General features: G+C 47.5%; 2 protein-coding genes across 3 annotated transcripts; both read right to left on the bottom strand.

Annotated features, from left to right (window-relative positions):
- Positions 1–4,263: 4,263 nt before the first annotated feature.
- On the bottom strand, positions 4,264–8,677 carry Zar1 (zygote arrest 1). Of its 2 annotated transcripts, XM_005359334.3 has the most exons (4): positions 7,253–8,677; positions 5,565–5,657; positions 5,412–5,486; positions 4,264–4,538 (listed from the first exon to the last, which is right to left on the bottom strand). In XM_005359334.3, exons 1-4 carry the CDS (start codon positions 8,063–8,065, stop codon positions 4,395–4,397), a joined length of 1,125 nt encoding a protein of 374 aa, XP_005359391.2. In that variant the 5' UTR covers positions 8,066–8,677; the 3' UTR covers positions 4,264–4,394. The 2 variants fall into 2 exon arrangements, with proteins under 2 accessions (XP_005359391.2, XP_026641103.1); XM_026785302.1 differs by lacking the exon at positions 5,565–5,657.
- Positions 8,678–8,833: 156 nt separating this feature from the next.
- Positions 8,834–14,618, bottom strand: Slc10a4 (solute carrier family 10 member 4). Its single transcript, XM_005359333.2, has 3 exons — positions 13,862–14,618; positions 12,955–13,165; positions 8,834–9,718 (listed from the first exon to the last, which is right to left on the bottom strand). Exons 1-3 carry the CDS (start codon positions 14,449–14,451, stop codon positions 9,206–9,208), a joined length of 1,314 nt encoding a protein of 437 aa, XP_005359390.1. The 5' UTR covers positions 14,452–14,618; the 3' UTR covers positions 8,834–9,205.
- Positions 14,619–15,798: the final 1,180 nt, after the last annotated feature.

The raw sequence follows: 15,798 nt of genomic DNA, 5'->3' as shown, positions 1-15,798 counted from the left end.
AGAAACACATGTGTGTTTCAAATAAAAGCATTTCATGAAATTCATACACTTTCAAAAGAACGTGTTTATTTTTCAAAGAAAGCTTCTACAGTGAAAAGCTACACTTGTCTCACTTCTAACAGTATTTTGAAATTTCCAACAACAGCTCTTCTCTTCAAAGAAATGTCTGTGCGTTTCTCACAAAAGCAATTCATGAAATTCATACACTTTCAAAAGAACGTGATTATCTTTCAAAATAAAGCTTCTACAGTGAAAAGCAACACTGGTATCACTTCTCACAGTAGTTTGACATTTCCGAAACAACAGATGTTATCTTTTGAGAAATGCATGTGTGTTTCAAATAAATCATTTCATGAAATTTATACACTTTCAAATGAAAGTGATTATATTTCAAAGAAAGCTTCTACAGTAAAAAGCAACACTGGTCATGTCTTACAGCACTTTTTTTTTTATTTATATAAGGAATTGTGTGTGTGTGTGTGAGGTGGGGCGGGGTGTGCGAGTGTGTGGCTGATGTCAGGTGTCCGGTGACAGCTTCTCAGAGCATGCCTAAAAGAGCACTGCGAGATTATTTTTGAAGAAATTTTATTTTATTAGATCTAACTCTTCATAGTGTGTAAATGTTAGAACACTTTAATAATATTTTAAAACTGGGCTTTTCCAGTGTCTCAAAAAGAAAAAAAGAAATAATATATCTGTTAATATTATTGGACTCTGCTGCTCAGCTCTCTGATCAGTGCTTCTGTGGATATTGTTGATAACTAACCAAAGTAGATGCCTGCAGAGACTTAAAACTGTAAAATACAGATGTACGCTGCCCGTCAGCACTCCTCATTAGACAAGTTAACTTATTTTACTCCGTAATTATAGACACTGCATAGACTAAAACCTGGATTTTTCTTGTACATCCGTGCCACGTGCTGTTACGCCAGAGTACGAGCACAAAGCTAAAGGAGAAAGAAGTTGTGGTCACTGATGGTGGACTGTGTTTTCTGCAGGCTCTGGAGGCTGCAGACTTCAAGAGAAGAGATGCAAGTGACTTGTGTGTTCATGCAGGGCTCAACTTGTTTCAGGCTCGAGGAACCCTGGAGCTATGGGGGAAAGACAGAAAAGCCTGAAGACTGGCTCCCAAAACATGCAATATTCTTCTCCACTGTCTAAGTCTGTAGCATAACGCAAACTGGATCCTCTGCCCTTTTTTAAAAAAAATAGCATTTTGTAAAGGCAATGAATGTAGTCCCACGACTCCTGATTTGAAAGGAACACCGTGTATTTTTTATATGCATCTCTTATCCACTGTGACTTTTATTTTCAAACTGGGCTCTGACTGCAGAGTTTGGAATGTAGAAATGAATTGCTTAGCTCTGCCTTTTCCTGGGGGCGAGGACCCGGACAGAACTGTAATGATGCACTGTGCACACCGTTGGACTGCCTGGCCATAGTTCTGTTTCCTGGAAGATTCCATGACTGGTCACAGCACTCATAATCACTGTATTTTTTGACCCAGATAAAAAAAAAAACAATTATTTTAATGGTGTTCTGGTACTGTAAATGGTGTCCTTTAAATTATTAACTTTCGGGTTGGGGGGCAGGCACAGGGTGGTGTCCAGAGACACACCACACTTCACATCCCCTCTTCCGTTTCTCTTACCCTCCTTACATCCTTTTTGTTAAAAATAAAAACAAAAAAGCAAGCTTTGTAGCTGTTGCTTTGTGTGGTTATTCTAAGAAAAAGAAAATAAGAAAGACGGCTATAGAGGGCCTGTTACCAGCAGAGTTCTCACGTATACTTTCACTGGAAAAAAAGCAGAAGTTAAATTGACTACCCATCTTTGAATACTTTGTATGTAACTACTCTGGTGATGTAACATGTGAAGCCACCTACAAAGATAGAAAACAGACCCATGAGGACCGTCTTCCCTACCGTACCTATACTTTCCCCTCTCATCTCCCCCCAATCTTCTGCCTTGTTGCATTTACTAACAAAAGGTTAGTGCTTAATTTTAATCCCCAGTGTTTGCTACATTCAACCCTCTTCACCAAATTGACCATCTGAAATAAGAAAGAATCCACCCTTTTTAAACAGTTAGGGAAGCCAGGGCACAGCATCAGGATTTGGAGCTGTCTCCACTGTTGTGACCCAGAGGGTCGAGCTGTTAACCACCAGCTACCCTGGCTGGAAGCATTGCTAAGGGACCTTTTAGGAAAGGTCTCCACCAGAACAGTGAGCTACTGTCACAGCTCCTGCCCACCCTCAGGAAAAAGGCCATAGTTACTATGTGGCTTCCCCGCCCAGACCCCATCTATCAAAGTGGCAGCATCACTTACACTTCAGGAGAAAGAGCTAATAGTTACTATGTGGCTCCCTCTCCCACCCCAGCTTTCAAAGTGGCCTATGGTTAACTTGGAAAAGTTAACACAGCAAACAAACCGCTCCTATGCAGAGGTGGCACTTGGGTGGCTCCTGCTAGCTTTCCACTCCATCTCAGATCGGATGCTCTCTAAGCTTTGGGTTGCATGCATCAACAATGTGGCACCTCAGTGCTAGGATGTTGGCGTCAAAGACCGAGACATCGTCACTTTGTTCAGTATCCGAGTGCCTACATTCTGATTGGTGCCAAACAGATCCTTGCCAGCTGCCCCGGAAAATTGATGACAGCATTAAACTAACAGATGACTTCACTGCCCACCTTAGCAGTCAGTGGATCTGTCTTAGGACTCATTGCAGGTAGATTTCTTAACTTCACTCATCCCTTTGGCAGGTACTTACTAAGTACCTGTTCTGCGTATTGCACCCCACCCAAAGCATGGGAGTCGACTGGGTTGCCTTTGCTTGGACCTGGGCCCAACTAAGTCAGAAGTCACCCATGAGCATGCGTGCACACATCAGTTTTAACCACGCAGTTCTTAACACTCGCTTTTCACCACTGCCACTTTAGTCCCTAAAAGTCCTTCCCTGTCCCCAGGTACCTGGGGCTTTCCTTTAAAAGGCAATTTATCCTCACGGTCCACTATCCATAACACACCTTTAAAATGTTTTAGTGGGGGCTTGCGAGGTGGTCAGAAGAGCACTGGCTGCCCTTGCAGAGGACCCAGGTTCAGTTCCCAGCACCCACATGGTGGCTCTCATCTGCATCTCCCAATCCAGGGAGATGTGCTACCCTCTTCTTGCCTCCTCAGGCACCAGGAATGTATGTAGTACACGTCACAAGCAGGCAAAGCACACATACACATCAATAAGAAAATAACCGTTTAGTGCCTTCTCATACGTATCTCCACAATGGCCAGTCCCAGCAGGGCCCGGAACGTTCCCCAGTCTTAGTTGCTAGTGTCACCTGCTGTCTTATACTTAGTGTTTAGCATCTCTGGTTTTCTCTACCACAGGATTTTTGCACATGTCGTCCTGGCAGGAAACACGTCCAAACTCAATAGACTCAAAAGTTCAGCTCAGGTGGTCTAAGTCAGACAATCCTTTGTTGAGGCATTTAGCTAAGTGCAGCTTCTGCACCAGGTCGGTCCTGGTCTTGTTTGCATAAAATCACCATGAGGATGGAGGTATTTGCTGTTAGCTGGCGTACTTGTTAGCCACGCCCCCGTGAGATTCACGCCCCTGATGTGATTCAGGCTAATAGCACTCTGCCCAGACATCAGCTGGATTCATTTGGGCCCAGGTGGACCTGTCCCCTCCACACAAGGCCACTAGAGCCTCCTCAAGCTCACTTTGGACGTGGCACATCTCTGAATACTTGCTAGTGTACAAGATGTCAGACTAACATCCGGGTTGCGGGGGAGGGAGGCACAACCGCCACAACACAAGTGTTTAGAAAATGGGGAGCAGTTTCCACCTGGTTCCAACTGTGAGGCTCGCGTTAGACCAACAGTCAACACTTGCTTCGCTAGACACACCTGAGACTGCACGCCCCGCACCACTATCTGCCAGGGGGCTCTCAAGGTTCCCACGGAGACCTGGTTTAAATAGCACACTGCACCCTGTTCCAATTTATCATCTGTCGATTCTGTTTAATAACAGAACCTCAGTCCTGTAAACTGAGGCTGTAGATTGTCTGTTCTTGTCTAGGAGGCCTTAAGAGTTGATCAGGTGCCTGTAACCTCCCTAACTCAGCCTGGTCCACTCTGCCATCAACAGACGTTAACTAAGTATAGGCGACAAGTCCCGACTTTCAGCGCACGCTCTCCTCAACCCGAGACATAAACTGGATAAAGCTTCAAACTGTTTTTGCAATACCTTTTATTTTTGCAGGCTTTATCAAAGTACACTGCCTTTTGTGAAATATTTTGAGAAGGGAAAAGTGGAGAGGAGAGACGGGGCCTGGGAGAAAGCTCTCTCGCCCACTCCATTAGCCCCAAGCTAGCAGAACCATTTTTGGCCTTCACTAAATGATGTACTTGAAGCTGAAGGTGCTATCACAGGACAGCCGTTTGTCCTTGCATCTCCCACACAAGTCTTGACGATGGGGGCGTTTAGGGTCCACGTGGCGAAGTCTGACTGGGCAGGTGCATCTAGTTCTTTTACAACTCTGAAAAATCAGAGTGAAAAGTAGAAAGGGTGAGCCCCTGTCCCCCTGCTTCTGGGTGCTTCAAAGCAGGTGACAGTATAGAAAGCAGAATACTGAGCAGTTTCAGGCACTGTAAGGTAGAGAGGTGCCTACTACCCCCTTTATTCTAAATGCAGTCTAAATGGGTTTTTACCTCGGTTTCTCAGTGCCCACCGTAGGGTAGTTAGTTCTCCAATTACTAACTTAAGACAAGTGCATTGACTGGACTCTCAAACAGACATGTGGGCGCCATTGGCTCTGATTAACATTAACAGGTAAATGACGTCACTTCCTTCTTTTTAAACATTATCTAGCCCCTCAGCACAGTGCTAAACTAATAGTAAGCCAGCACCACAGTAAGCTCAGCCACCACAGCTACGGGTGAAATGCATAAAGCTGGACAGGCAGCTTAGAACGGTCTTGCAGGCAACTCCTTTTGTGAGCTCTCGAGCAAGCCTGAAGCTCGATGCATGCGTTTCATACTCGAGCTTGGCTATGTGGTTCCTACATGCATAGCATTAGGTAACAGGGTCCTGTCTCAAGCTAGCAGAAAGATATTCTGCTTTGCAGTATATTTTCCTGGACGCCAAATGGGGGGGGAGGGGGAGGTGGTAGGTGATCAAATCTTCTATACCGCAAACGAGGTAACAGGTTCAAAAGAGGCGGCACTATCAGGTTCTACAGGAGCAGAAGGGAAGAAACCTGCCCCATTCCACAGTGGAGGGAATTTCTACCTACCTCCCCTAACAAAAACCAAACAAACAGAGCCCACAACCACTGGGAGCCTAGCCTCTTTTAGGACATATTTAAAGTGCACACAAAGCCCTCTTCCCAAAATGCCAATGTTTGATTTACTTGACAGGTGATATCCTCCACTCGGTACGGGTTGTAGGATTTCTGGCACACTCGGCAGAACTGTTTGAAGTACACCTGGGACAGGAAACACAGCACATGGAGTCCCGGCTCAGCGTCCCAGCAGCAACGGGATGGCCACGCGCTGTGTCTTACCTTGCTGGTGCCCTGCACGCACCACACATAGGCGCTCTCCCACCGGATATTGCAGTCCTTGCAGTGATAGTAGCCATACTTCTGCTCTAAGAACTGGACAGGAGGACAGCAGACTTTAACCACGTGACGCCCGAGTGACCCTTTCAGAGCCTGGGACAGATTCTACTCGATACTTAAAACGACCAAATTTCCTGCTAGATCATAGTCGGGGGACGGAAGGTTAGGTGTGGGCCAACCTCTAAATTAATCAGGTGAGCTAATCAAACAGATACGCAGACCAAGAGCAAACAAAACAGCTTATAGACCAGACTCATTGGGCCGGCTGACACATTGTCTTTCCCACCCCTCCCCCGGACAAGGGAAAGGCCACGTATCTAGCGCTGCCTGAGCTCAGGATTCTTAGGCCTCTCACGTGGGACGACACAGGACCTTGGGAAATGCACAGATGCAAAGTTATTCTCTAGGCTGAAAGAGAAAGATGCTTCCAAACTTTCTCAGGTGTTCAACATCAAATTCTCACGCGCTAGTTAAGTTTCCCAGTAAGTCCTGTGATTTACATTTAGTACAAGCTAAGCAGTATCGGCACCTGATTCTCTAACTTCCCATCTTCCTTCTTGTGACAAACAAGCTGGGAACAAGTGTCCTCCGTCTGTCTGTCATCCCCACCCCCACCCCCATTAGGCCTCAGGACTGGTAGGCGCCGCGCACCTAAGGCAATTTACAGGTTAGCAAATACCACAGGGGGCCGTAAAAGGCTGAAAATTTTTTGCCTAGATCACATCCAGCTGTGAATGGCAATGGCCAAATGCTTTTCTCCCTCTACCTCAAACACAAAACACAGTCTTGAGATAACAGGGATAGAATAAGGACTTCCTCGGAGTCCTTTCATCTCTTTCCATGGGGGTTACAACTGGCTTCTTCCCCCGCCCCTGCCCCCACCCCCGCCCGTTTGTCTAGCCTAGGCCAGCAACTCAGGACTGCCCAAAGGCTTAGCAGTGCTGGGTGAATGGGGAGCTTTTTAAAGCTGGGCAAGTTTGGGAGAGAGAAGCCTCAGTTGACAGCTTCAGAAACAGAGGGAAGAATCTGGTAGGAGGATCCGGCTAAGCCACTGAGACAGTTTCCCACATTTGGTGGGAAAATAAGAAACCGGGTCTTGGGAGTTGATTCTCCCGCGATAAAGTTCACTAAACGGTCCAGACTCCACGGGGCCTTATTGACCGTGTGCATGTGAGCTGAATAAAATAATTACACTGGCTTTCCCCAGAACAGACTGCCATTTGGTTGTATCGTGTAAACACCTCCCTCTGCAATTAACAGTCAGCAATGGCAAAATCCTGTTTACCTCGCGGCTGGAGAGTTAGATCAGCTGCTAAAAGCACGCTCTGCTCTTCTAGAGGACTCTACTCAGTTCCTAGAACCCATATGGCGGCTTCCAACCATCTGTAAAACTCCAGGCCTAGGGCATCCCTCCTTCTGCTCCCACCCTTCCACCACCACCAAGCGCTCAATTGAGACATACACCCAGGCAAAACACCCATACACATAACAAATAAATGAATAAATAACAAATAAATAAAAGCATACACACTAACATTGAAGAATGTTATGCCACCATGCATCCCCCCCTCCCAGGGCCTCCCGAAGGAGAGCCTCAACTCTGGAGGCATCTGGGGCCCATCAAGCCTCACCTGGAAGCGCAGGCGCTCCTTGTCCTGCTCGGTGCTCTGCGGGGAGGCCCCGTCTCTCACGGTGGCCGGGTCACCAGGGTCCTGAGCCGGCTCTGCGGCAGGACGCAGCTCCTGATTCCCAGGCTCAGGCTGCGAGGTTTCCCTACTGTCCGGGTCCTCCCGCAGTGGCTGCTCCTGCTCGGCCTGCCCTTCGTCCTGGACGTCGCCCTCCTTGGAGCACGGCTTCGGGACTGCTTTTCTCACCGACACCTCTCCCTTTCCCAGCTCGGGTTCCCGGGTCTCCGCCGGTGCCGACCTCTGCTTTCCGTCGCTGGGCTTCTGCTCTCCCGCCGCGACCTCCATAGAGGAGGAGAGGCCACAGAAGGCCACCGGCGAGTACACGGCGACAGTGCGCCAGGAGCGTGGGGACCTCCGGGCGCCGGCGGGGCTGCAGGGTTGGCGGGAACCGGACCGGACCTCGGGGCTGTGTCGGCGCTGTCCAAGCTGCAGAGTGCGGCGCCCGAGCGAGCACTGCACCGAGGCGTCGCGGCGAGGGTTCACCTGCACCGCAGCATCGCGGCTGCAGACCGGCCGGGGACCCGCCCGAGACAACAGGGCCATGAGCTGCGCCCGCCGGTAGCTGTCGAAGTACTCGGCGGCGGTGAGCTGCCCGCAGCCGGGAAAGAAGGAAGGGGGCGCGGGCCGGTAACCTCCGGCACGGAACCGCCAACCTTCTTGGGCCTTGTCGACTTGCGGGTGGGGATGCGGGCAGGAATGGGGCATGCTCGCCGGGAACATGTGTGCATCCCGCGCCTCGCCCGCCCAGGCAGCCATCAGCGTGGTCCAGCTGCCCACCACGCCCCACTAAATAGGCAGCGGCACCGGCGGGAGCAGCCCTAAACCCTACCACTTCTAGCCGCGCGGAGCGAAACCCTCCCCAGGCTTTCCCTGCACTGGTGGGCGACGACCCCCTCGAGGATGCGGAAAGATGGTTTTCCTTGCCACACACCGGGGCAATTTGTAGGGAACTCGCCGAGGTGAGAATTCCACACGAGAATCATCACCGGGATTAGCGGAGCCAGGTGGCCCCATGCCCTCATCGCTCCAGGTGTCTGCCATGAGGAAGGCGAGGCAAGCCCGGTGTCTGATTAGGGAGCAAAATACCAAGGTTAGGGGCCTGCTTTGAGCTCTTTATCGCCTCAGTTCACTAAGCTCAGAGCGGTGGAGAAGTGTCCACCCACAAACCTTTCAAGAAGGGACACACCTTAAGAGCCTGTAGCTATCACCCTTCCCCAGGGGTGAATGGAGGTACCGGTTTTCTCTCCTCCGGGGTGAGGCCTACAAATTTTCCTAAGGATAAATGGATCTGAGATGCATTCACACAAATGCAGGAAATGGGTGAAAGAAAATGCCTGCATCCTTGTCAAACGCTGGTGGGCATTAACAATAAATAAATTCTAGATTAAGTAGCCAGATACGTGAATGTGATTTTCTCTGGTTTGATAGCGGCTGGACAATGTAATGCTATATTGCGGTTTCATTTACCTGTTTTGGACTTGTCTCAATACAGGCTAGTATTGAATGTCAGCAGGTGTCTGTAAGTTGAGCAAACACATGTTTTTGTTTTACACTTTTACTCATATATGCAGCAGACATCCACATTTCCGGCCCCCTTTTCCTAATACAGTGCTTATCTGTAGCAACAGCCCTGAAAATGGCAAGAACCAAACAGCACACTTAACCAGCGGAGGTGCGCGTTAGCTGACCCAGGTGCAAGCAATCCTGGGACACTGGTGACTTATAAAAACACGTGATTAATACTGAGATACAACGTTACAGTGGGACCATCGAATCTGTTACACGGAATGTGAATCCATCGTTTATCCTGGATGTGGCCCATATGAGCTACCACAGGGCATAAATAGGAAGTGATAATTCAGCCACATGGAGGCTCCTGTGCCCCTCTCTCCACGTTCAGAGGGAGGTCTGGGTAGTTTCCACCATTGCTAAGTCCTCTGCTCCCACTGTGCCGTAGGAGGTGTCTGCCATTTCCTCTTCTTTCAGTTTCTTGTAAGAAATATCTGTGTCCTCATCTTCATCCAGGGGATCTCGCTTATGCAGTATCTCAGTTCCATACATTTTGTATAGTAAAACCAAAACCCCTGCCTCCGCAGACTGGAAGAGGGCGTAGAGCAGGGGGAACATGTACATACTTCCTATGAAGCGTGGCGGGAAGGCCAGTTTGAGGATGGCCGTACAGAGCTGCACATTCTGACTTCCGGTTTCCAGACAGACAGTCCTCTTGCAGTTGGGGGGAAGGTGGAAGAGAGTAGCTAAGCCGTAGCCCGAGGCATAGCCTGCCAGGGGCATAAAAATGGCGACCACATAAACAGCTGCCGGGATACTTGCCAGCAGTTCGGGTCCCAACATGGTGCCAGTCATTATGAAGAGGATTACCAGGGTCACTAGCAGAGACCACAGGGAAACCTAGAAGAGACAGGAGATAGGCAAACCATCAGCCATGACATCATCGAGGAGGAATTCAGGCAAGGGGATGGGACCTCCTGCACAGAGTATGTCCAAAGCTGGGACTCCACATTAGACAGAATTGCTCTGGGACTTGGCCTGATGTCCATTGGCATTTACCTTCTTTGAGCTCTGGCAGTGGCCTTGGAGGGAGCGATATAAGAACAGACTACTCCTTCTAAAATGTCTTTCAAATGATAAACTAATGATGAGGGATGAGTTACTGTTTCTAGGCAGACTGTCCCTCAGCCTCTTAGCCTAGGTCATATGACTTTTAATGCGTTTAATTTACTGGCATGCATGCCTCTAAAATGGAGCAGCTAGAATTGAACCCAAGAACCTAGTTACAGACTGAGGACTAGGCTGGACAACTTAATCTTTACCTCTCCTGAACCCTGTGCTTTCCACGTGAAATTCGTTCTTATTTTACATGGCATAAAAGGCTGTTAAGTTTACAATAAAAATTAACTTAGTTTAGGATATTTTTAACTTTCAAAGTTCCAAAAATGACTGCCCAAACCATCGATACTAATAATTGCTCATTGATATCAATGAAAAAATTATCAACTCATTATATTAGGGAACAATGTAGGTAAAGATATGGTGAATTCCTTATAAATCTGCAACTCTACTCTTGGAATTGTCCATGAAAAAAAATCTCCTAAGTTTCTAACGATTCTTAGGAAGTATTGCAATAGGGAGGTTTCAGGAACACTGCTATTGGTTGGGTGAAATGCGCCCTCCCACTGTTCTGACTGGTACATTTCCTCATTCAAGTAAAAGAGGAAGCACAGAGATGAGGAAGAAATCTAAAGATGTCCCTAGTCTCCTGGAGATAGGTAGTGAAGTTGTGCTTTTCCCATGAGGTGTGAGGGCACTAGTGATCCCAAGAAAGCTGAAGTAAATTCTGCCTCTGAGAGAGCAGATGAAAGATGAAATCTTACTGAAGCCTCTGGGATCAACACGGACTTGACGCTCTTTTGAAAATATTTAAAACTGAACAGGTGGTGCTGGTACACCCCTTTAATCCCAGCAATTGGAAGGCAGAGGTAGGTGGATTTCTGAGTTCAAGGCTAGCCTGGACTACAGAGTGAGCTCCAGGACAGCCAGGGCTACACAGAAAAACCCTGTCTTAAGTGAAAAAAAATTTTTTTTTAATTGATCTAGGCTGATCAAAAATTCTACTCTAGAAGATATTGAAATATTTTCCTACGGCATATAAAAATACATATACAATTTTCAGTGACCTATTACAAATCAACTTTTTAATTAATTTACAATGTGTATCATTTAAAAAGCACTGACAGGAATACCATTTCTTCATCTGAGGATTCTACCTACAAAGTTCCTTGGAGCAATTTAAAATTTAAAAAAGGAAGAAAGAAAAGATGAAAAAGTCCTGTGGGAGGACACTGGGAACGAATACTCGTATAAGTGTTTGCAAGAGCTTAGTGAGCACATGAGCCCTATCTTTCTTGTGAGACCAACCCGCCATAATTGCCTTATTTAATACATTTCTTCTATTTTTAGAGCTTAAGTTCCTCGTTTTGCTCCTGGAATTCCTTAACTTTCATGGTAATTGCCATTGAGTTAATAATAAAACAGTAGCTGAATGGTTGAGCTAACTAAATGCATCTCAAGACCATCTATGGAGAGATGCTGTGTACGTGTGTGTGTGTGTTGTGTGTGTGTGTGTGTGTGTAGGTGTTTATTATACTCTATGTTGGCTACTCATACGATTTCTTGGAGCTAGATCTCTGTGCAGAACAGAATGCTCTTTTTCTTTTACTAGGGAAAGTTGACTTCTCTGTATAAGTAGAAAATAAGTCAATAAAAATAAAACTTTCTATATTCTGAAGTCTCCATAATTGTAACACCGAAATGGTTCTTTCCCCCCCTTGTCTAAAGAAACTTGTCTCTGCACTCTAGTTAACTGTGTATTTTAGTTAGCTTACTTCTGAAAAATGAACATTTTGGTTTTGTTTTCATCTTCTTTCACTTTTCAAAAGAATTAAAATTAATTAAAATTTTCTGGTCAACTATTGAAAGTATATGTTGATAAAATATCCATTTTTAAAATAAAGCACTGTTAGAAATATTCCCTAGTAATAGTAATTCCTCATAATTTCATTAACTTGAAAAGCCATATAAAATAATGTGTCCGAAAAGATAAAAGATGTGCAGGTTTAGCTATGACAATAGAATCCACACTACCCAGAACCCAGTTTTGTTCTGTGTTTTGAGACCAACATTCTGTGTCTTCTGTTATATTGACCCAATGTCTTGCTAACTTCGACTTTTTTAATTATGTTATTTAAGGGTGCCTGTTTCAGGTTGTGTTTCCTCAGCATTAGAGTTCCACGGAAAATATTCTAATGCATTATAAAATATTTTGAATAATTTTATCCAATCTGCTCTGGATTTTAGTCCTATTCAGTTAATGGGAAGTGCTTGCCATTTTGTTGTTGTTTTGAGACAGGTTCTCATTATGTAGCTCTGGCTGTCCTGGATGTCATCCTGTAGACCAGGCTGGCCTTGAACTCACAAAGATCTGCCTGCTTCTGCCTCCCAAGCGCCTGGATTAAAGGCATGCGCCACTGTGCCCTGCAGTGCTCGCCATTTGATTGCACTGCGTCTCCATGAGTGTATCACCACTAAGTTCATCTCTTACACTACACTATTGTTAATTTTCAGATGTAGAGCAATCGTTCTCAACCTTCCTAATGCTGTGACGCTTTAATACAGTTCCTCATCTTGTGGTGATCCCCAAACACAAAATCATTCTCACTGTTACTTCATGACTGTAACTGTGCTACTATTATGGATCGTAATGTAAATATTTTTGGAGCTAGAGAGTTAGCCAAGGGATCACAACCCACAGGTTGAGAAACAATAAGGGATTGAGCCAGGCTCTTGCTTTGCAACCCAGAATGGTTTCAAATTCCAGACCCTACTGTGTCAGTCTCTGAGTGCTGGGATTACAGTCTGCACCCTTCTTCCCAACTTTAGCTGGGACTTAATTAGAACTATTATCCCACTGAGGTTTGTCATTAATTAGGCTTGTCGTATAAATTTGTCAAGTGTGTGCCTGAAAGTCCTTTGTTCCCTTCCCTGCTGTCCAAACCTCCTAGCGTGACAACTCCTCTTCAGAGACCAGACTCTTGGTAGGTGCCGCTGGCAGGGAAGGGAGACCTTACCTTCACGATGTAGTCAGCCACCCGATTGTATTTGTACCGAATGAAGGCGCCCAGCCCAATAGGAATGAGCGTGCTGCAGAGAGTCAGGGTGACTGCCCCTAGCGGGAGCAGCTGCACCAAAGGGGTATTGATCCAAGCCCGGCTGTAGATCCAGAGGCAGAGGGGCATCAACACCAGGGCCAGAAGCGTGGAGGAAATGGTCATGATGATGCTGCAAAAAGGTGTGAACAGAGTCAGAAAGGGCTCTGAGCCAGAAGGCCAGCCTTGTCTTTCCTTACCTGTTATAGAGGGAAAGGGAGAAGGGGGCGCTGTAAGTCTCAGGGCTGAAGTCTGCAGAGTCTATTTTATCCTGCTGTGATAGAAACGCGAATCCCAGCCAAGACAATGACCTAGGACCCAGGATGGCTGCCCTAAACCTCATAAAGCCTGGAAACTGATTGATTCTGAGGACATGAAACCTTTTCTTTTAATCCTACCAAATACCTTGAGACGCTGACACTAGTGGATGCTACTTGCTGGGTTAAGCTCAGTTAGGTGGCACTCCATAAGAGATAGATGACTTTCTTTATGGGACTACAGTCCTGACTGGCTTTTTGCATTCCTTTGAGTTCTAGCTTCAGACTTCCCTCTTCTCTTTGCCTTCTAGCTACTAGAGACACAGTTACTAGAGGAGCCTGATCCTCCGGGAAGGGGCTATGAGTGAAATCCCAGGGCCGTTAACCAGCTAGATCCAGGGCTACATCTTTCCCCACTGACACACAATCTCTAAGCATCCGCCAGCATTTCAAAACCAAGCCTCCGTATCTTCCGCCCCTTTATCCTTCCCTCCTCAGTATTTCATCCCACAGAGCTCCACACACCCCTCTTGCTGAGAACTCTGTGGGCTGGGGTGGGAAAGCGGCCATACCTGAGGTTCATGTCACCATCCACCAGCAGGGACATAAGGTTGGAGAGATTTCCACCCGGACAGCAGCCACACAGGAGTACCGCCACCGCGGCCACCTCATCCAGCTTGAAGGCGAGGGCCAGCAAGAAGGCCAGCAGCGGCAGGAAGCCGAACTGGCAGAGCGCCGCCAGCAGCGCGCCCACCGGCCGCCGGACGTGTGCCCCGAAGTGGTTCACGTCCACGGTGCATCCCAGACCCAGCATGGTGATGCACAAGGCGGCTCCCACGAACACGTTCAACCCGTGGTTGAGCGGTGTGTCCCAGAACGGAGTCTCGTGAGGGACCCAGGGTTGGGGGAAGGCGGAGGAGCCATGGCCCGCCACGCTGACTGCGAGGCTGCTGCTCGTGGGCTCTGGGGTCCGGGTCGGCTCGGGGCTGAAACCCATGCTCGAACTCGGAGAGAGGCTGAGCCCGGGGCCGGGGCTGGAGGCGGCAGTGAGAGGCGACAGGGTACCGGTGCTCGGGCTGCTGGCGTTGGGCGATAGGGTGAAGTTGTCCGGCAGAAGAGAGGACGGGTCAAGGAGCAGGGTGGCGTTGTCCAGGCCGTCCATGGCGCTGTCGCCGAGGCCCGGTCTGCGGGGACTGTCCCTGGCTGCGCCTCCTCCCTCGGTCCTGCGGTCCCCGCCACCTATATGTCTGGTCAGGCGTCCCCGTGGCGTCGGTGCGGCGAGCAGGTCCTCGCTCCCGTGTGCATGCTGCCCGGCGGCTGGCACTGAGCATCACGCAGCCCGCACCCTGTCGCCGCCCCGCACCGCAGGCCCCGCCCTGCCGCCCGGTCCCCTCCTTTTAATCATAGCTAAGTGGTTCTGTACCAGCGCAGCCAGGGGCGGAACAAAGACCCAACAAAGCCCAAGAGGGCGGAGAAGACCGGGCCTGGCTGCCCATCAAATTCTCTGATGACCCTGCCTCTTTTTCTTTTTAATTTTAAAAATATTTTATCTAGTTCAAAGGTAAAATTTGAACACGAAGTCCCACGTGATGTTTGGATATATGTACACGCTTGTCAAATTATGTTGAACGTATCTCCTTCAATATTTAAAGTTTCTTTATGATGAAAACACACTCCAAACGCTTTCCCCTAGGTTCTCCAAACACACAGTACACAATTATCTTTAGTCGCCCTGCCCAGCGGTCACACGCCAGAACATGTTCTTTTTGGTAATGAAATCTAGAGAGCCAGACTCATCAAATGGAAAAAAAAATGCTTATCTAAGTACACATAAGTCATATATATAAACAATGTAAATGGTCCACAGCTCTGCACATAGAAAGGCCTGGCTCCACGTGATCCAGTCTGGAAGCAGCACATGCATTTGGCCCGAATTTGCAAACAAAAATGGTAAGCTTTTATGTTCAGTCTCGGACTAAAAAGCAATAATAATGATCCTATTTTTCTGCCTGGTGCTGTTTCAGAACCAGGGCAAACCCATGGGCTGGATACTCTGTCTACAAATTCCATTGAAAGTTGTTTATTGACATATTGCAATTGTACATTTCTATTGTGTGTGGTATAACATTTTAATCACACACACTGAGCTCATGATCAAATCATAGCCATCGGCGGCATTCATTTGCAATGTCTCTGGTTAGGAACACTGAATCCTCTCCAGTCCCCATTTTGAAATATTCAGTTGCTTGTTGCCAACCTGTGTCATGGTCTGAATCTTACAACCAGAGGCAGAAGGACACCTGTGCTTCTCCTAGTTCTTGAGTGCTTAACTCAATGGGTTGAGAAAAGTCTCTGTGGGAAAAAAGTGTGTATTAAGAAAGCTATTTGCAGCTTCTGCTGCAAATGCCTATTCTAACTGTTGGCTAAGTCGTACAGACTTTGGGTCTGGTTTGTTTTGGTTTGTGAATTTATTTTATTTTATTTTATTTATTGAGAAAAGGAAAAAAAA

Source organism: Microtus ochrogaster, linkage group LG1, assembly GCF_000317375.1.
Source record: "Microtus ochrogaster isolate Prairie Vole_2 linkage group LG1, MicOch1.0, whole genome shotgun sequence".
NCBI classification, from domain to species: domain Eukaryota; kingdom Metazoa; phylum Chordata; class Mammalia; order Rodentia; family Cricetidae; genus Microtus; species Microtus ochrogaster.
This window is presented reverse-complemented; position numbering and strand designations above follow the sequence as displayed.

What these genes read in the sequence shown, in the direction of transcription:
- Slc10a4 (XM_005359333.2), bottom strand. Translation starts at nt 14,451, where the DNA reads ATGGACGGCCTGGACAACGCCACCCTGCTCCTTGACCCGTCCTCTCTT. An exon ending in GATGGTGACATGAACCTCAG is followed by an intron (nt 13,166 to 13,861) that starts GTATGGCCGCTT and finishes ACCTTTTTGCAG; the next exon opens with CATCATCATGACCATTTCCT. An exon ending in TGGCTGACTACATCGTGAAG is followed by an intron (nt 9,719 to 12,954) that starts GTAAGGTCTCCC and finishes TGTCTCTTCTAG; the next exon opens with GTTTCCCTGTGGTCTCTGCT.
- Zar1 (XM_005359334.3), bottom strand. Translation starts at nt 8,065, where the DNA reads ATGGCTGCCTGGGCGGGCGAGGCGCGGGATGCACACATGTTCCCGGCG. An exon ending in AGGAGCGCCTGCGCTTCCAG is followed by an intron (nt 5,658 to 7,252) that starts GTGAGGCTTGAT and finishes CCTCCTGTCCAG; the next exon opens with TTCTTAGAGCAGAAGTATGG. An exon ending in GCGTGCAGGGCACCAGCAAG is followed by an intron (nt 5,487 to 5,564) that starts GTAAGACACAGC and finishes TTCCTGTCCCAG; the next exon opens with GTGTACTTCAAACAGTTCTG.